This window comes from Octopus bimaculoides, chromosome 13 (genome assembly GCF_001194135.2).
Source record: "Octopus bimaculoides isolate UCB-OBI-ISO-001 chromosome 13, ASM119413v2, whole genome shotgun sequence".
Lineage (NCBI taxonomy): Eukaryota > Metazoa > Mollusca > Cephalopoda > Octopoda > Octopodidae > Octopus > Octopus bimaculoides.
Window position 1 is genome coordinate 44710219 of NC_068993.1, and position 21982 is coordinate 44732200.

A 21982-nucleotide genomic window follows, 5' to 3' on the forward strand; every position below is an offset into this window, starting at 1 on the left:
ATATACACACTGGCACATGCGCACACACACACACACACACTCTCTCTCTCTCTAATATGCAAATGTATGCAGTTGACAAAGTGCAAGTAACTTATGTAGATTTGAGTATTATACTTTGGTTCATACAAAGTTTAATGTAATAACCAAATGTTACAGATATCAACCACCAAATTAACAGAATTATAGCAGACATGTCTGTAACTGGGAAGAATGCAACATTAAAAGACAGAATGAATGACAGGGTATAAATGTCTATTTTCATTGCCAGTGCACAATGAGAAAGAGTAGAACAGCCTCAGGCATATTGATAATTGGAATTCTACTTCAAGCAAATTGCTCAAACCCTTTCTGCTGTTAATTAGATTTGTACGTTGATGTTACAGTCCGTATTTCTAACAAGAAAGTAGTCTCCAAGTACCTAGAATATTATATTTAATGGTGTTTTTCTCTTTCCTCTAGTTTCTTGGGGGATGGGTGGGGGTTGAATGTGTGGCAAAAATATTACTAAAACAAAAAGTAAATTTACAATTAGCTTTTTTGATATTTTTCCATATTCTAGTACAAAGCCTGTAAATATGTGGATTATATTAGTTTAATTAGTTTGAAAAGGTTAGCTTTATCAGTGAACAGCCATGATTTCATTATTGAAGCTGCAAACTGAATATTTTATATATTCTGGAATATTTGCATTTTATACATGTTTTTATCTTTGTATTATGGTTACTATATGTCATGTCAAATCAGTTATTTTATAAAATGAATTAAAAACAAAACAAAACAATGTTAACACTTTTGGATCAGTTTTTTAGACTTAAGCTTTTCCACATGCCTATGTACACTCTCTCATTGCAGATAAATGCTTCAGCATTTCTAACTTTACCTCAGTTGACTACCCAGCCCTGATTTTGTTTTAATTTTTTTCCCCACAAATTTAGTACATAATTTACACACACACACACACACACACACACACTCTCTCTCTCTCTCTTATTTGTAAATGTATGCAGTTGACAAAGTGCGAGCAAGCAATCTGTTGGCTCAGTCAGTACATTGAATATAGATGCATTATTACCTACTACGCAAAACACTCTTGCTTTGCCTCTCAAATGATTTCCAGCACCAAGGAAGATGTTGTCTCTGCTTTAACTCATAATGAAACCAAATCTTGCTGAGGAGGGACATTAATATTCATATTGCATCCATCCACTGCAGGAGTGCCTGTTACATAAATCTGAATTGCACTGTTTCAAGAAGATTAAACCTTTTTATGCTAATCTACCTGAAACTGCGACTAGTTCTATGATACATGTTTCTCATTTTAAAATGATCTAAAATTAAGATTCTAAATAAAACCTTCAATCCAAATTTCATGTTAATTTAAGTTCTTGACACCAGCTTAATAACAACAAAGTTACTTCATTAATCCTTTTATTATTTTCAAAATTAACTGTAACAAGGACAGTGTATTTTGACAGAAAGAAGTTAACAAAAGGGTTAATCATTAATTCTTCTGTCTTTAATGTATGCAAACTAATTTATTACTCCTATTTTTTTTTGTTTTCTCTTTAGGATTTTGACTGCAGCAAAAATGGAAGACAATCCTTCTCAACTTGATATTTTTCAAGATGAACCACTATTTTGTTAAATTGTTACAGTAAATTATTTCATTATTTATTTAATTCTCATTATTGTTATCCTGCTTGGCTTTTAAGTTTTCCCTTCTTTTAAAAATCAAATTTCAAAAATATTGTTATCAATTTTCATGTTAATTCCTTTTCTTTCTCAAAGTTGATGTATTTTTAGAATATTCCATAAACCTTTCTCCACCAAATATCACCTCTCATGATATTGAATGAGAGAATTCATTTTTAAAGTCTATTTCTTTTCTTCTGATTGACTTCAGAAACCATTTATATTCAATAAAGGTTCAGTTTAAAATTTTTAGTGCAAAGTTCAGTTCATGCTATTTAAAACATTTCCAAAAATTAAAAATATTCAGTGTTGTTGTTATTTAAAATTCACCTTGGTTATTAAGAACATGTTTCAATTGCACATTGAATAGTTCAACTCTTTAGCAGTTAAACTAACCATATCTGGCCCAAATATTTTAATTGTTTAATGTTCAAACCAGCCAGATCTGGCCTCTCATGCCTGCCTTACGATGTCATTCTAAAAATAAACAGTCACATGATCAAAATTTCAAAGCTATGAGATAATGCATGATTCATTCCAAACAATGTGAATAAATAAGTATTACATTTGACCGAGTAATCTGAATGCTAAAGGGTTCATTTGAATATTTAAAAGATGGAGCCAAAAGAAATACTCAGTCATTTTAAATTTGATTTTAAAGGACCTTAGAAAAAACACAAGGGTGAAGAAATTAGTTACAGATAGTAAAATGTGATAAATGAACTTAGGGCCTGTAATTTACTCACAGATCATATTTGTTGCGACTCACATGCAAAATATCCGTGTTGGTTTAAAATACATCATGAGTTTTCGATCAGAAATGCGAAAAAACAGGACTGTTAATAAAACCAACTGAACTTACAAACCAACATGGGCATTTGACATTCTAGAAATAGTAGCTAAATCTCTCCCCTAATTACACTCTTTTATCTTTAAATAAAAAGGACACTTTACATAATGTAGCCCATGATATATTGTTGGAAGGAAAGGCAGTGTGTTTTTTGCTCATCAGTTTCTCTTCAATCACGGAAGACCTAGCCTAAATAACAGTCACTAAGCTTCATTTATATGTGTTTGTGATGGTGATGCTGATTAGAAAATAAGTATGTAAGAATTGGGTTTGGCAACCAATCATATATTCCTTAAAACACTAAAATAAGCATCATCTCAAGTCTAGAACTCTCAAGATAGATAGAAGTAAAACCAAAAGCTCAGTTAATCTTCTTCTGTCCTTAATGCTTTGCCTTTCTGTTATAATTAAACACAATATTTAAAGAAATATATAAATATTTCAACATTAAGTTGATTAATGGGTGTTCCAGTTTTTTCTTCAACTCTACATTCATAAATGAAATTCTGTACATTAGTTACATACACGCACATTCTCACACACTAACTCATACTTACAGCAGTTTATTTAGAGAAGATAGTGTAGTTCTTAGTGAGCAGTTAATGAATGTTTAGTGAATATGTACTAGATATTTTAATCTCTTCCATACAAGTGAGGCAAACTGGCAAGGTAGAGCATTGCAATCCTAATTGCTGCACATTTATAATAATGAACTCTCAACTTTTTCCCCACTAGTATGTTTCAAGCATTTTTTTGTTTGTTTTTGTATGCTGAAAATATAAAATAATAATAATAATAATGAAATTATTGTGTATGATGCTCAGGTGCACTATAACTCATCAAACGTGCATATATAGGACAAAGAATTATGTACAAAAGTCAGGAATGTGAACAGTGTATGAGCCATGGTATGTGTGCATGCATATGTAGGTGGGGATATCAGGTGTAGCATTGGCGAATTTCAGGAAACCTGGAGGTTTTAAAGGATGCAATGTCTTGGCAACTAACAACTGATGCAGGTAGTTTGTTCCATGCTTCAGCCACTCTGGGATGTTTTTTGTGCTTACGCGGTACTGATGCTGCATATGCTATCCATATTGAGTTCAGGATGTTCTGAAGTATGCCTGTCCACACATTACACCCGCACCATCCTCATTGTCATCATCGTTCTTGAAGTGTTTGGTCTATTATTTTGCAGATGTACATGTTTTTTACCTTCATGTTTGACCATCAAAAAGGGCATTGAGTGCATTTATAATGACACCAACACTATCATCTGTTACACATAATCAAGAAGTCTCTCAACCTTTATCAGTTTGTGTGTGTATATATATATATACTGCCAACATGATCATATCTTTTATAATTTCTTTTGCATTATTTTTATCTTTATGAATTCTCGATAGAATATAAAATCTGTGTGTGTTTAAAGAGTGCACATAGTAGAGCTTAATGGACAAGAACTTCCTTTTTCCTCTTTTATTACTTTCATGAGTACAATGACTATACATTTGTCCTTTTGTTGTGAATTGCTGCATACAGTAAAAGCTAATAACAGTATTGATCTTTTGTAAAGCAAGTCTAAAAGAATAGCTGTCACAACATAGCTAGGGAAGTACAACTGAATAAATTTAAGATATTTGAACTAAAATTATTAGTGTGTTTGGCCTATATTGTTTTTATAAACTAGTGCACAGCTAAAGTTGTCTCAAATGTTTCTATCTGGAAAAAGCTAAAAGTACCAAAGCAAGTTTGGATTTGTTTTTCATGTCAAATGCTTTTCAAGCTGTTTATGTCAGTAATGTTCCTTTTGTGTTATTTTGAAAATTTGTCACATTGGTTTATTGAAGGTATAGACTTTCTTTTAATTCATGACTGAAACAAAAATGTTTATTGTCAAAGCAGAATCTAATTTTGATTTCATGCAGTATATATATATATATATATATATATATATATATATATATATATAACTGCTTCAATGTTTGTCAAAAACATGTAGAATCAACATCTATAAAGCCATGTCATTATGAGAAAGTGAAAGAAAGAAAAATAACCCAAACCATTTGTACTTGATAATTACAAAAGCTATAATCATCATCATTCTCCTCCTCCTCCTCCTCTTCCTCTATAAGACATTCAGATTTTATGAACAACTTGTTGCTTAAATCTATACAATGTGGTAAGTGTCTGGCTCATTATCCTAACTAGCTATGAATACAAGTTACATCAATAAATATTGAGTGCAAAATTCAGTAGAAGGTTAATGGAATACCTGAAAAAGGCTGGAAAGTTGTTTAAAAAAGAAAAATCAAACTGTATGGTAAACTTTCCAATTTATAATGAAAACAGGCCTGGTTCACTTAGACTAACAAGTGGTGTTCATATTAGTTTGCAACACCTGGTCATTAGTGAAGAACTTGTATGACTAGTTTAATTTAAGCCACCTTAGAAACCGTATTTGTTTTCCATGTTAATACTAAGTTACTTTACTCTAAATTAACTCTGTATATTATACTTGCATTTTTGTTTTTCCTTTTACATTGGCAAGTCTTGCTGAAATCTGAAGATAAAACTTGGCCATAGAAATTCAATGCTATCACATGTTAACATTTTCAGAATACTGGTGTTATTCTCCCTATCATTGTGAAAAAAAGCAATTTACTTCTGTATAACATTAAAGGAAATTGTCTCATAAAGAAAAAAATTGTTTGGTAATTTTAGAAACTCAATATAGATTAAGGTTTCAAGCAGCTGCAGGAAGAAAATTGTAACACTCTCTATAAACCTCCAAACATTGACTATATTACATCAATAAATCTAGACAGATCACAAAGTCAATTCACAAGAAGTAACTTATGCCTGTCAGTTGTAATGAAGCATGTATTAAGTTATTAGACTTGTATAAATATTCTTTCAGTCAAACAGAAATCTAATTGCAATTGTCATTTATCATTGAAAGAATGGTCTTGCTTAGAAACCGACTCTTGATGTCTAAAATAAAATAAGCTGAATGTTTGAAATAATTTAAAGAAAGCAATCTGGAACAACTATAAAAACATTTTTATCAGTCTTATAAGAATAAAGCCAATGAGGGAGCCTCTATGTGGTCTCTCAACCTGCTAGAAATAGCAGTCAAATGTACCTCAAATTACACCTACTGTCTTAAAAGGTTACATTGGACATACCCAGGAATATACAGAAAGACAAGGTAGTCTGGAAAGGCTGGAACACATTTGATAATATGTGTTCTTGATCAGGGCTGAACAATCACTAAATATTATTCAAAGCTATTGCTTCCTCTTGGACATTTTGTAAGTTTGATCCAAGTACTTGGAAGCACAATAATGTGAATATGTTTTTTCATCTTATGAATTTATGAAAAAGCTGGTGAAATTCACAAAATATTTCATTATATCCCTTACTCTTGTATTTTATGTGGAGACATTGTGATGGTCATTTTTGCTCTCTTCAGCTTAAAGGATATTCATTTACTGGTTTCAAACAAGTATTAACTTTGTTTTCCATGCAAATCTAAATTGTGATTGAAATATTTGAATATATTACTTGTATCATTATATCAACATACTTCAATCTTAAGCCTGTCCTTGCTATTTCTCCCCAAGTCATTGTCTTCTATTGTGTAGCTTTTTCCTACTGACTAATGAACACAGCACATCAAGATGGCTTCCTCTGATTTCCTCATCATACCACATCCAGTTTCCATGCTATCATGAGTTGGATGATTTGATGGAGTCTGATGAATTGGTGGTCAGTGTCACGCACTGATATCTTCTTTGGTATAACTTCTATGACTGAATACCCTTCCTAATACCAATCACTTCACAGTGTACCAAATGCATTTTCATGACACATTTCCTCTAGGATAAAAAACAAAAACAAACCCTTGTGTCAATATGAAAAATCATTATTGCAGAAACAACACATTGCTATACTTAATGCTTACAAAACTTACTCCCCTACCTCATTTCTTCTGTTCAATCCCAGTAGAGTGGCAACATTGCTTTTCATCCCCGTGTTAGCAATACAGTAAGTACCAAACATGATAAATGGTATTGTTTTAGTCAACTATATTCTCTTCACTACTAATATATTTTTGCTTTTGCTAATATCATAAAACCACACCTTCAACCTTTTTTATGACTCACTACATCCACCTCCAGCTCAATTTCTAACCACCTGTCACTATCCTCCCACACACTTATGAAATTATCCACCATTTTCTTCATTCCTGATCCAGTCTATATTCTCCCTTATACTCAGCTTTTTTGTACATTGAGGGTATGTTCTAGCACTCTGTCACCACCATCTTTATCTCCCTTCCAGTTAGTCTCACCCACCCTCACATAATGTGGGGTAGCCTCTAAAGTAAGACACCTGTGTTTGTCCCTCTATCATACGTTAACCTTCAACGCCTGGCATAAAGTCACTTCCTTCAAATACATTCCCTCTCAGTTGGGAGTGGGGCTGAGGTTGGCTTTTTCCTTCTTTCTTTACTTTGTTTTGTAAGTTACTTGGCAATCTCACTAATGTTTGTGCAACAAAAGGAAGAACATCCTGCTGTAGAAAACAAGTCAAGGCTGACATTGGGGCCTGATGCAGTGTTCTGTGGCTGGTCTGACTCTATGAAACTGTCCAATCAATGCTAGCATATACAATGGACTTTAAATGATGATGATGGGTAAATTACGACTGTAGCATCATCCTTGTCCCTACAGATTTAGTCTAAAATTAAATATATCTATAGGTGATCTGACATGCTAGGGTACCTCTTTGAAGGGTTTTAGTTGACCAAATCAACTCCAGTACTTATTTTAAGTCTGGTATTTATTCTATTAGTCTCTTGTGCCAAACCATTAAGTTATAATGGACATAAACAAACCAACTCCAGTTGTTAAGTGGTGTGTGGGATCAGACAGACATATACACACACACACACATACATATGTGTGTGTGTTTGTTTGTTGGGCTTTCACACAGTTTCTGTTTACCAAATTTACTCACAAGGCATTGTTTGGCATGAAGCTACAGCAGAAGATATTTGCCCCAAAGTGCCATGCAGTGGGACTGAACATGAAACCAAGTGGTTTGCCGTTTGAGCAACCTAGTTACACAAGTCACTTGCTTCAAGGTTTCATAATCTTTAATCTCGATCTCATCACAAATATACATGTATTGAGTTTGTTGTTCAAGTCTTTCTACAATTCTGTTAAATTATTTACACAAAATGTCATTTGGACTAATATTAAGAAGTAGCTTTAACAACTACCAAAGCTGGTCAAGTCAGTTGGTTGTTAGACTAGAAACCAATATGTTTGCGGTTCATGTTCAATGTCCAAGTCATCTAACAGGAAAGAGATATTAGGAGTAGCTAGAGTTCTATATAAACAAGTAATAGTATAGATGTGGCTGTGCAGTTAAGAAGTTCTCTTCCTAACCACATGGTTTCAGTCCCATTGTGTGGCACCTAGGGCATGTCTTCTACTGTAGCTCCAGGCCAACCAAAATCTTGTGAGTGGATGTGATAGAAATTTTAAGAGGCCTGCTCTGTGTGTGTGTGTGTGTGTGTGTGTGTGTGTGTGTGTACACTTACAGGTGTGTATTGACATCACATTTTAGTAGTAAAATGGTTGTCTCTGTCATACAGGCAGTGTAATTCATTTTCAATATTCAGTTAGAACATGTCTGGCCATAGAAAAATATTGCCTTGTTTGGAAACAGGTGGGGATTGGTGATGGAAGGAAAATCTGCCTCAATAAACCCATCTGACCCATGCAAACCAAGAGAAGTAGATGTTAAAACAATGATATAATTCACAAGTGATTATGTTAGCTTGCAGTGTCATTATGAAAACTTTCCACGGTAATCAGTTTGAATATGATGCTTTCTACCAGACTGAAGATGAAATTTTTATACATGGATTATGGGATACATTTATCAGAAAATCAAATTGTCAATAAGCTCTGAGCATTTTGATTATAATCCATAGGTGCATATGTGCGGTTAAGAAGCTTGGTTTCCAACCATGTGGTCTTGAGTTTAGTCCTACTGCATGGCACCTTAGGCAAGTATCTTCTGCTATAACCCTGGGCCAACAAAAGGAGACACAAACACACACAATGATCTGTATATTACACTTAATGTGAATTGCAAATTTACTGCGGAATTCATATAAACTGGCACTCTGTTGGTGATGACAACAAGGGTTCCAGTTGATTTGATCAACAGAACAGCTTGCTTGTGAAATTAACATGCAAGTGTATGAGCACTCCACAGACATGTATACCGTTAAACTAGTTTTCAGGGAGATTCAGCATGACACAGTATATGACAAGGCTGGTCCTTTGGATTACAGGTACAACTCATTTTTGCCAGCTGAGTGGACTGGAGCAATGAGAAATAAAGTGCCTTGTTCAACAACACAACGTGCTGCCAGAAATTGAACTCATGATCTTACAATCAAGAGCTGAATACCCTAACCACTAAGCCACACACCAATATACATTGTTTAAAAACACAATTTATATTGGAAGCAGATGAAAATTGTCCAAGCACAGGTGATGAGAATGTTAGATGTTTTTCTGCATTGAATGGGCATTGTCAATAGTATGTATTAACAGCCAACCACAAGCTTAGACAAAATTAGTTGCCACTGATTTATAGGAAAATAATGAATAAACAATCACTGGTGCTGTGAATAGCTGCCCAGTGAAAGAAAAAACTGTTATATGCAACAGAAATAGCCATTGTGCATCATAATATAAATACACTGTGAAAGGGAATTTTTAATTTTATGGAAGGGCACAGATTTGACCAGTACTTATTTTATTGACCCCTTGAAAGGATCAATGATGTAAGTACTAGTCAAGGCTGACCGGGGATAAAACAACAACAACAACATATGCTTGTGTTTGCAACCATTTGGAAATTCTGATTGAAAAGTATAGTTAACTTATGGTGAGATCCGAACATGGAAAAATAACAGAAATAATAAGATGATTCTTGTTTGTAAAAAACAAAAACAAAACAAAAAACGTTATTGTAATAATAAATGAAAAATGAAGATAAAGGCTATAATATAATTCTCTGGTACAAGAACTTTATCATCTTACAAGTCATCGATGGTGGTTTGTATCCAATCTTAATGTTTTCCATATTTCATGTTGGTTTTGTGGAGAAAAATGATCACAGTATATGATGAAAGAACATGTATATATATATATATATATGTGTGTGTGTATATATATATATATATATATATATATATATATATATATGCATATATATATATACATACATTTATACATGCACACACACACACAAACACACATACATACATGTATATATATTTCAAGTGGAACATGATTTCTTTTTCAGTCTCACACCAATATGTCATGAAACTTATTTTTTTATAAAAGTTTGCAGTTCTCACTTTGGCATTCATCTCTAATGCAAACACCAAATTTTGGTCAAGTGGAAAGAAAAAAAAAAAGAGAGAAAAAGCCAAACTCAAAATCCTGAATTGAAAAAATATTTATAAATTTCACAATGATTGTTCACAGTATATACAAACTAATCTCCAGTTATTAAGCACCCATTGGATAATGTTATCCAACATACCCTTAAAAAGATTGGTTGAACACAGCTGGAACGCCTTTGATCATAAAGTCAGCTTGACCAAGAGTGATTTGAGGTTCAACATGTTTACATTTACAACCACTTGGAAATTTTGAAACTGCAAATTTTACTGAAATCTAATTAGATAGGAAGAACCCCTTGGGAGAGCTAAACAGCAGAAAGTCTGCAGAGAAGACCCTACTCATGCAAGTGTTTCAGCCCTAAATTCTTTACACTCCAAAGAGGGCCAGGCTGTATCCTGGGCAGGACACTTGGATGCCCCTCTGCTCCCACATTCTGTGCAACTGTATGTACTGCAACCCCTCCTGGATGGTTTAGGTGCCCTAGAGTCAATTACAGTTTAATTTCTTTAAGACTGATGAATTGTTGTGAATTGATGTGAATTTTTGTTTTCTTTTTCTTTTTTTTTTAAATAAAAAAAAGGCTGTAAGTAATGTCTCTTTATTCAATGAATGAATTGTTATTTTTTCCCTGTGCCAAATCCTGAAAATCCCATCACAGCTGCCATGTCAGGATCTCCTGGTTCATATTCTTCGTCAGCTCTCTTTTTGCCAGCTCTTTTACGTTCTCGACGATATGCTTTTTGTTTTTCTTCCTGAAAAGATAATTAAAAATTACAAATATATCACTATAACGTAATAAAATAATAATAAATAAACTGCAGATATTTCACCTCCAATTTAACACTTTCTTGATTATACACCTAACAAATAGACAGACAGATCTGAAGCAGACTTAGAGTAGAGAGCATGTCATTGATGACGTTGCAAATGGTAATAAAAGAACACTGCCAAATCTAGTTGACTGATTGATTGCCCAAACAATTAATCAAACAACTGATTTAGTTAATTTGCTAGCTGTTAATGAATTGACTAATCATAATAAAAGAAGTGAATAGAATCAGTGCATGTGTTTAGCATTCATTATGTCAACGACTCTCCTCAGATGCAACAAAATACACTAAATCTTTCAATTAACTTCCAATATACTCAAAATTTTAGACAGGCTTAGTAAAATCTCTATAACTTTATACAATGATAAATAAATATATATACAGGGTGCGATGAATATATTGTCATCTAAATTACATAAAAATGAAAATAACACTGACATCTCATTTTAATAGATTACCAAAACTACATAAAAATATCTTGAAATACTAAAGAGTAAATTTATTCAATAAAATCGACATTGGCTTCAACCACAACCTCCAAACGACTTCGGAATCTCCTGCAACTGTTTTGGTTGGTCTCCTTGTTAAGTTGATGAATGCTGCTATAATCCTTGTCTTCAGTTCATCTTTGGTGTTACAAAGAGTTTTGTTGGTCTCTCACTCAACTGTGCCTCACACATTATAATCAAGGGGTTGCAGTTTGGGGAGCTAGGTGGCCAGATGTTAGGGGTGATGTGGTCGCCGGAATTGTCTGACAGCCATGACTGGTTATCCTGCTTGTGTGATATGGTGCAGTCTTGTTGCCAGACATAGGGTCTTCCAGTTGTCACCCTCTCGACCCAGGGCAGCACTACCTCTGCCAGGCACTTGATGTAGGTCTCTGTGTTGAGTCTGAGGCCATGTGGGAAGATGAATGGAGGCATAACGTCACCATCACTAGTGATCACTCCAAACACCATGAATGTTGACTGGATGTTTGATTTTTATCACTCTCAGTGCATGCACTGTCCTCAGATTGACACCCAAACACTCTGAAATGTTTTTATTGGAGCTTCCAATGCTAATGCCAAGCAATACAGCATGTTGTTTCCAGCATCATGGTGCTGTTTCTCTCACAGACAGTGCCCAACTGACCCTACTATACTGCATAGTCAACAAAATCAAAAACAAGGTGCATGCGGGAAATTAGAAATATAAAATGGCAACCTATTGCACTCTGTGTGTGTGTGTATATATATATATATATATACACACACATGCACATATCATATATGAAATTTCAATCAAAGTTTTAATTTGAATCTAAATACTAATATGGATTATTTAGATGTATTGGTGTTAAAATGGTTAATTCAAGAGTATAATGATATAAATAAATGCAGACAATATACATGGTTACATGTACATGATATCAGAGTATCTACTATCCTGTTCTATAGCTGCAAGTCGGTCAATACTTTGTGAGTGAATCTGCTAGAGGGAAACTGAAGAAGGAAGCCCATCTTGGGTATGGACATATATATGTATGTATGTGTAAAAATGTTTGTGTGGGTGAGTTTATATTTTGTCTACATCTTCCTGGGTGTTTGCTGACTGAAAACAATAGCCTCACTGTTCACACTGAGGGTATTATTTGCTTGCATTCCACTGTGAAGGCATGTTCACTGTCATGACATGTCTGCTTCCATGACAGTGACATGCACAACTATCATGTGCTGATGAGACAAGGAGATTAACACACACATACACACACACACACAAACACACTATGGGCTTTGTTCAGTATCCACTTACAAGGCTTTGGTTGGCCTGATGCAATAGTAGAAGACACTTGCCCTTGGTGCCTTGCAGTGGACCTGAACCCAAAATCATGTAATTGGGAAACAAATTTCTTACCACACAGCCATGCTTGTTCCAATACATATCAATTTATCTACAGTAAAATGTGAAATGCTTCATCAGAAAAATACTTACTTCTTCTCTTAATTCTTTCATTCTCTCTTCAAAATCATATTCTTTTTTCTTATCTTCTTGCTTTCTTTTATTCATTTCAAATCTCTTTTTCACCTGATCCAATGATGACCGTTCAACTCTCATTGACATTCCTAAATTCCTTTGATCTATTAGTATAAAACAAACAAAAATCATAAACAAGTTACGCACACACACACACGTCACTGTCACCCACTTCTTTTAAAAGTTCTATGGCCAGATGCTCTTCCTATCACCAACACTCACCTACTTCTAAACAATGTAGTATTTCCCCTGGCCAGACATATTTTTCATGCAAGGCTAGAAACAAACAACACTGCTTGTATGACAATGATGCTTGTTTACAACTATCACATGATGCCAAGACAAGCATACACATACAGACACACACACACATACATATAAACATAGATATGTTAGGCTTTTACTTGCTGTCTACCAAATTCACTTAAAAGGCTTTGTTTGATCCAAGGCTATAACAGAAGACACTTGCCCAAGGTGCCACAAAGTGAGATTGAACCTGAATCCACATGGTTGGGAAGCAAACTTCATAACCATATAGGCAAACTTGTGCACTAACAATCAGTCCATCTGGTCAAATACACTTTCACCAATGATTTCTATCTATGACAAGGATGAACGATGAAAGAAGCTTCACTAAATCTAGAACCTTATGAACTATAGAAATGCATTTTATGCAAAGCTCCTCTAACATAAGGCCTTATTTTTTGCCAATCAAAATTTGGATGAGAGGACAATCTATTATAGTTTTCTAATTTTGGCACAAGGCCTGCAATTTTAGGGGGAAGGGACTAGTCAATTTGTTGGCACTCCGTCGCTTACAACATCGAGGGTTCCAGTTGATCCTATCAACGGAACAGCCTGCTCGTGAAATTAATGTGCAAGTGGTTGAGCACTCCACAGACACGTGTACCCTTAATGTAGTTCTCAGGGATATTCAGCGTGACACAGTGTGACAAGGCTGACCCTTTGAATTACAGGCACAACAGAAACAGGAAGTAAGAGCGAGAGAAAGTTGTGGTGAAAGGGTACAACAGGGTTCACCACCATCCCCTGCCGGAGCCTCATGGAACTTTAGGTGTTTTCGCTCAATAAACACTCACAACGCCCGGTCTGGGAATCAAAACAGCGATCCTACGACGGCGAGTCCGCTGCCCTAACCATTGGGCCATTGCGCCTCCACAAATTACATCAACTCCAAAGCTAAACTGGTACTTATTTTATCAAATCTGAAAGGATGAAAGCAAAGTCAACTTTGGCAGAATTTGAACATAGAATGTAGAGAACCAGAAGAAATGCCACAAAGCATTTTGTCCAACGCACTAACGATTCTGCCAGTTCACTGCCTTAATGCAATCAATTCTAATGATACCAGCATATGATTGGTATTATTTTCTTTGCCATCAAAAGGTCAATATTAGCTCCAGTGCAATTTGAAGTCAAAGCCATAAATTTTGGGAATGGATGAAATTGACTTAACTGGATCTCAGTAGTTGACTGATACTTACTTTACTGTATGGATGAAATGTGATAAGATTTTAACCCTTTAATAATTTACGTAAAAGCACCTACTACACTCTCTGAGTGGTTGGCGTTAGGAAGGGCATCCAGCTGTAGAAACTCTGCCAAATTTAGATTGGAGCCTGGTGTTGCCATCCGGTTTCACCAGTCCTCAGTCAAATCGTCCAACCCATGCTAGCATGGAAAGCGGACGTTAAACGATGATGATGATGATGATGATATCCAGCCCAAGTATTCTATTTGTTTTATGCCTTTCTTGGTCCTTCACACCTACCCTACAATGTCATTCTAAGAATCAACAAATACATCGTCGAAATCTTGAAGCTACAAGATAATGCATAATTAATCCAAAACAATGTGAATAAATAAGCATTACATGTGACTAAGTAATCTAAATGTTAAAGGGTTAAACTCTGGATGTAAAGGGACGTAACTAATGCATTTTTATTCTGTGAGCTTCTGTTGCTGTCATTCGCCTAGCACAAGGCCTGAAATTTTGGGAGAGGTGACATAATCAATTACATCGACTCCAGTGCTCAACTGGAGTCGATGGAGTCAACATCGACCCTGAAAGGATGAAAGGCAAAGTCAATCTCTGTGACATTCGAATCAGAACACGAAGACAGATGAAATGCCACTAAGTATTTTGTCTGTGTGCTAACGATTCTGCCAGCTAGTCACTTTCAGTAGCCATTTAATAAGAATTTCATATATTAGCGTAAAGCCACATATTTGAAGGAAAAGTGCTTGGTCAATAGAATCAAATTCTGTATATTATTGGAAAATATCAATATCTATTCAGAAAGTCATCATCATCATCATCATCATCATCATCATTTTAATGTCCACTTTTTCATGCAAGCATGGAAAAATAGGTAGGCAAAGTTTATTGAAGCAGATTTTCAATACCCTGATACCCTTCCTTTTGCCATCTCTGATTCGTTTCCAAACAAGATAATATTCTTCCATGTTTGCCACTGACTACTCTCTCTCTCTCTCTCTCTCTTTCTTTCTGTCAATCTCCCACTTACACATTTATCTATCTAATCTACCTCTCTTTATAATACTTCCTTTCTCAGAGCAACCACTACTTTCTCCATCAAATTGTGGCCAGGAGAAGGAAACTAGTAAATGAAAAAATTGGTATGTGACTAAATGTATTATACATTAAAGTAATACTCACGTTTTTTTCCATTAATATGATCCAAGAAGTTAATAGAATCTTTGACAACACAATCACAGACATTGCAATAATATCTAAAATAAAAGAAAAGCAATAGTTTATATCATGAAGAACAGTTTAAGCAATCAAGCCAATAATGCATAGTTTAATGTTAAGATCTTAGCTAAAATTACCAAGTACATGTATAATAAAGTATGAGTACAGACAGGACTGTGCAAATGAAGTTCACTTTGTAACTATGAGGCTTCAGGTCTGACCCCATAGTACAACACAGTGAACAATTGTCTTCTGTAATAGCCTCAGGTCAACTAAAGATTTGAGAGTGGAACTTGGTTGAAGGAAACTGTATGGAAGCTCATCAACAGGACTGTTCCTGAGTAGAAGACAGTCAATCACCTTGATTGGACAGTAGACTTAATCTGTCATCCAATTAAATACCACCCTTTCTTCCACCTATCACATGTGAAGAAGGCTATGGACACTGTCCTTTCTCTACTGACTAAGCCATTATGAAAAAACAAGGAAGAAAAAATGGTAATACAATTATATGAACAAGTGTATCTATTGAAGTGTTTGAGTGGATAACAGAGTGAATTTCACTTATATGGATGTTGGCATAGTTGTGTAGTTAAGACATTTACTTCCTAACCACATGGTTTTGGGTTCAGTCCTACTGTGTGACACTTTGAGTAACTGTTTTCTACTATAGCCCTGGGCTGATTAAAACTTGTGACTGGGTGGCTGGGTTTGGTAGATAGAAAATGAAAGAAGGCAGTCATATATATATGTGTGCCAGTGCCATGTAAAAGCGCCCATGCTGGTACCTCGTAAAAGCATCCATGCCAGTACCATGTAAAAGTGCCCATGGCAGTGCCACATAGAAGCATCTGTGCCAATGCCATGTAAAAGCACCCAGTACACTCTGTGAAGTGGTTAGCATTAGGAAGGGCATCCAACTGTAGAAACCATACCAAAATAGATAATTCGAACCAGGGCAGCATGGAAAGCAGAAGGTAAGTGGTGAGGGTGATGCATGCATGTATGTATGTGAGCGTGTGAATATGTACATGTTTGTTTTGACATCATGTGATAATTGTAAATGAGTGTCACTCTCATACTAACAGTGTCGTTAATTTCCAATATTCTGTGAAATACTTCTAGCCATGGGGAAATATGACCTTGCTTGGAAACAAGTGAGGATTGGCTACAGGAAGGACATCCAACCATAGAAAATCAGCCTCAAACTCTGTCCAACCCATGCAAGCACAGAAAATTGGATGTTAAAACGATGCTAAAAATGGACCTCAGTAGTTGAATGATGCTTATTTTATTGAGCCTGATAACATGAAACACAAAGCTCACTTTTTAGGAAGATCTGAAATCAGAATGTAAATGGTTGCTAAGAAACACAAGAAATTTACCGCTAGAGATTTTGTTCTACTCCTAAACAAGTTATAGCTGTATGATGTATGTATTACACAGTAATTTAGCCAGAAAGATAGTATATATGTGTGTGTGTGAAAAATAGGGAAGGCAGAGTATGAAGCAGAGTGGGAGATGACTTAATCTGTTGTATGAATAAACACAGGAGCAGTTGTTGAATTCTGCTACTGGTTCAGCACTGTATAGACGCTGTCAACTGAGAAGGGAGACCACTCTAATTTTATAGAGGAATAATCAATATAACAACAACAACAACATTTTGCCACAAGGGCAGCCATTTTAGGGGAGGGGATAAGTCGGATTACATACTTGACATCAAGTGGCTGTGAAGAGTCTGAGATGACATCAGGTTCACTGTCTACAACACAGACACTGGATTAGACATGCCCTCAGACAAAATCAACAAAGTGACTGTATGGTGGCACTAACATGGAAGCCCGAGGGAAAAAGCAGCAAGGTACTCTAAAACTACATGACAAAGGGCCATTGACAAGGAAAGGAGACAAGAAGGGTGGAGAAGCTGGAATGAAACCAGAAGAGTGGCAGAAAACAGAGAGATCGTGCTGTGGCCTTATGTACCTCATGGCACAGAGAACTGACTCATAGGTATGTATTATAGATATAATACATATATAATGCAAAAACACCCTGCAGACTGTGATAGTCTATAAAATAAAAATAAAATTTTAAAATTTATTCTTTCTGTGTGGGCTCAGTACTTGCCCAGTACTTGGTGGTTGGGGATCCCAGCAGTAGTAAGATGTGGGAAGTGAAGACTAGCTGTTGAATATTAAGGAAAAATAAGTTGTGCAGCGCATTTGATATTGTCCAACAGCGAGACTTGGCTAGCGAATGAAATATACTTAAGTGTTGTACATGAAATGCTAAATGTATAATGTTAATTTGAAAGAAAGGATATATAAGTGAACTGAGAGTGTGGCTGGGCATGAAAAGTGTTAACTGAAGTGAATAGGAAAGACAACTGTGCTGGTACAGACACAGAATGTAAAGAGATAACACCTGTTGTGAGTAAAAACAATAACACCTATGAGCTAAAGTGAATGTGAGTGTATATTGAAGGTTTCCATTAACCAAAAGGACCAAAAACGATAATGAGGCCCGGATCTGAGAATGTTCACAGATGAGATGTACAATTCAGAAAAATGTTAGAAAGAGAGATAGAGAGTGCAAGAAAGAGAAAGAGAGAATGAAGGGAAAAGAAGAAGGAGAATGAGGTGAAGCAGAAGAGACAATGTGAGGAAGAGAGTAAGGGGGAGAAAGAGAGAGAGAAAAGAAAAGAAAAACTGAGGAAATGAAAAAGAGAGGGAGGGAGAGAAATTATATTTAATACCATTATTTAAAATAAATTATGCTCCAATGGAAGAGAAAGAAATGAATACAAACCCTCCTTGCTGAGATGCTGGCGTTGTCTTGGTTATAACCATAGATTTACCCAACTTTGATTCAAGATCGACCTATGTAGAAGAGAGAAACCACCACATTGAAATATAACCAAGTAGTAAAGAAGGAAATAACAACAAAAAAGTTCTCCAATTGAACATTATTGATGAGACAATGGCAGAACAGAAGTGATTGATTTATTGCTTCTATGGTTTCCCTAACTCACAGAAGAACCATTGTAGATGGTGTTTCTTGAGGGATAATACCCTTCACAGGTACCAGTTACATGACACCTGTATCTGTCACGACTATGATTTCACTTGGCTTGATGGGTCTTCTTCTCAAGCACAGTATATTGCCAAAGATCTCAGTCATTTGTCATTGCCTCCATGAGGTCATTAATATATATTGGAAAGGAGGGAGAGAGTGTCATTAACACATTCAGAAGAAGTGTACTAATGGTGTAAGAAAATTGTCTTTAATAAAAAAAAAATCAAAACCTGAGAATGGATTCCATTCATCAAGAATTTTTTTTACACTACAAAAATCCTTCATTATTGCCACAATAATATTGATGCTACTAGTACTTATTTTTCTTTACTCCTGAAGTAGTGAATGCTGAAGTCAAATCTAGTGGGATTTGAAATGATATTGTATGACACTATTATTTCAACCAACAACAATAAATACTGATTTCTTATATTAGCACAAGGTTTCAGCAACAACAAATATTTGTATAAGAAAAAGCAATAAATATTGACATGTAAATAACAACAAAGATACTACAGCTCTATTAATCCATACCCTGTAGTCACGGGGTTGCAGTAATGCTCGTTTTACTGGTGGTTCCTTTAGATTTTTGTCCAGCTGACACAGCTGTTCAGCTTTGAGCCTTTCACTAGCAAGTCTCTCATATTCTTCGCGATCCCACTTTCTGCGATGGTCTGCAGCAGATTTCTAGCAAAAGAAGCAATATTAAAAATTAAAATAATAATAAAGTAATAATTAGTATTCTTTCATATGTATGATAATTAGAAATTGTAATCAAAGAAATAACAGAAGTGTAAGCTACAAAGCATAAACGATAAAATATAAATTAAAGCTTCCTTTCATATGATTCAATACCTATGTAAACATTTTATACAGTGCCAGGGAACAGCAAGAGTTAGTACTAAGATCATCTGGGAAAAGGTAGAGGAGAAATAAATCTGATGCTCCTATGAAATTTTGTATGTAAACCCCTGAAGTTATATGAAGTAAAAGTGTAAATTAAGTGTGCTTGTAAATAACCAGAGAGCTGCAGCAGATTTGAACTCAGCTATTTAGCATAATTAGCAAATAATCAAGGAAATGACTGATGTGTAAACCAAGATATATCAACAGTAAAATCAAAATCAATGCTTCATTTCATAAACGGGTAAAGACCTTCTTCAGTCACAAATGACCATGGAATTGCATCTAGAAAGTTCCCTTCCAAAGAACAAGTCTGGGTAAGGTTGTTTGTGGAAGACTAGCTGTCACCCATGCATACCAGTTTCCTCTCTCCATGCAACTGATGTTGTCCAAGGTAAAGGCAAATGCTGATACAGCTTGGCACCAGTGACATCATGATTAATTTCTACAGATGAATGAACTGGAGCAACATGAAATAAGGTGTCTTGCTCAAGAACACTATACATAGCGCTGTTCAAGAAGCAAACTCACAACCTTATGACTATAAGCCTGATGCTTTAACCAGAGCCATGTGCCTTCATGCTTCATTTCATATAACTCAATATATAAATGCTTCCCATAGTACCAAGGGACAGTTAAGAGTTAGTATTCAGATCACCTGGCCTTAAGTGCCTGGGAAATAAATCTCCTCCTGGATAGACTGCCAGTCTACTGCAGGTGACACTCCTATATGCCTCTTTCGCTGATGTTAGGTGAAAGTGTAAATTAAGTGTACTTATGAAATAAACGACCAGAGACCTTCAATAGATCTGAAGTCAAGTACGCCTGAACAAAAGGTCAGGTACACTACTCACTTGGCTATTTTGTTCTTTAGCCAAAATACAGATAAAGTGGATGACTGAATGCGTATTTATGAACTGCGGATATCGATACTAATACAACTGATGCCCAACTTGGACATTTGCAGGAAAATCATGGTCATGAAGGAACCATAAATCTGCAACAGAGTAAACACTCCTAAAGGCACTCAAACGGGACAGAGTGGTTCAGTAAATTCGGTTATTTGATCCCGTCGTCTCGTGTTGTGCGTTACTAGCATAAATACAAAGATAACTGACTATCATCTAACGTACGAGACCCTTCTTTTTTGAGAAAAATAGTTACCATTAATACACATAAGAACTATTTTCATTTACGGTGGGGGGGGGGTGCAGGAGGAAATTCGATGAGTGAGCTACAATCGTAAGGATAAAACCCATTCGTCAAAGGTTGGCACTCCGTCGGTTACGACGACGAGGGTTCCAGTTGATCCGATCAACGGAACAGCCTGCTCGTGAAATTAACGTGCAAGTGGCTGAGCACTCCACAGACATGTGTACCCTTAACGTAGTTCTCGAGGAAATTCAGCGTGACACAGAGTATGACAAGGATGGCCCTTTGAAACAGGAAGAAAAAATGAGAGAAAGTTGTGGTGAAAGAGTAAAGCAGGGTTCGCCACCATTCCCTGCCGGAGCTCTGTAAACACTCACAACGCCCGGTCTGGGAATCGAAACCGCCATCCTACGACCGCGAGTCCGCTGCCCTAACCACTGGGCCATTGCGCCTCCACATTCGTCGAAGAGAGAGTTATAAAAACTGAATATTATATCTTTAGATAAAATATAAAGCAATTATCTATGTGCAATAAATATAAAATTTTAAAATTCCTTGAAGATAAAAATATCGAAGTTTTGGGCTATTTATTGTAGAGCAATGAAGCGATTTTACATTCAAGAAAAAAACAAACAAAATAAAACAAAAACAACAAAAAAGAGCATTTCTTGGGTGTACACTGCTGCCAGCTTTTGTAATGAAAACAACGATATTTAAGCGGTTAATGTATCTATGAAAATACTTTTGAATACAAAATTTAATTCAATGTTGACAAAAATCCAAGCACATTTTACGATTAAATGACAGAATTTGAGCCAATGAAACGTGTTGATTTTAATAATGAAAGAAATATCGAAATTAGCTTGGGATAGTTGTGAATGAAAATATGTAAATAATATAGTTTAAGAATATTTTATGTTTTAAAATAGAACAAATTATAAAGTTGTTTGCACAAAATACCTCGTAGGAAGCCATTTTTGACTCTGACTTGATTGCACTCAACACGAGTATACTACTAAAACAAGCATGACACGTTCAGCTGATTTGTACCTATTTTAAAATAGTTTTTAAGGAATACATTCACTAATTTATTAAATACAAATCTATATTTATATAGGCTAGTTATAACTATCAACTGAATCTATTTGATCCTTTTGTTATCATGTTTCTATTAAAATTCATTGCTTTATTTAAATTAATTTTGAAATTCATGAAGTATTTA

General features: G+C 35.3%; 2 protein-coding genes across 2 annotated transcripts in view; one reads left to right on the forward strand and one right to left on the reverse strand.

Annotated features, from left to right (window-relative positions):
* Window positions 1-1950, forward strand: part of LOC106880638 (uncharacterized) — an 18002-nt gene extending 16052 nt beyond the window's left edge. Inside the window, exon 5 of the mRNA XM_014930679.2 lies at window positions 1570-1950. Within this exon, the coding sequence (XP_014786165.1) occupies window positions 1570-1645 (76 nt within the window). The 3' untranslated portion in view covers window positions 1646-1950. The remainder of the gene's footprint in view (window positions 1-1569) is intronic.
* An 8130-nt stretch (window positions 1951-10080) lies between these two features.
* On the reverse strand, window positions 10081-21810 carry LOC106880505 (zinc finger matrin-type protein 2). The gene is made up of 6 exons (XM_014930486.2): window positions 21721-21810; window positions 19240-19392; window positions 18439-18509; window positions 15592-15665; window positions 12849-12994; window positions 10081-10796 (listed from the first exon to the last, which is right to left on the reverse strand). Exons 1-6 carry the CDS (start codon window positions 21733-21735, stop codon window positions 10662-10664), a joined length of 594 nt encoding a protein of 197 aa, XP_014785972.1. The 5' UTR covers window positions 21736-21810; the 3' UTR covers window positions 10081-10661.
* Between the last annotated feature and the right edge of the window lie 172 nt (window positions 21811-21982).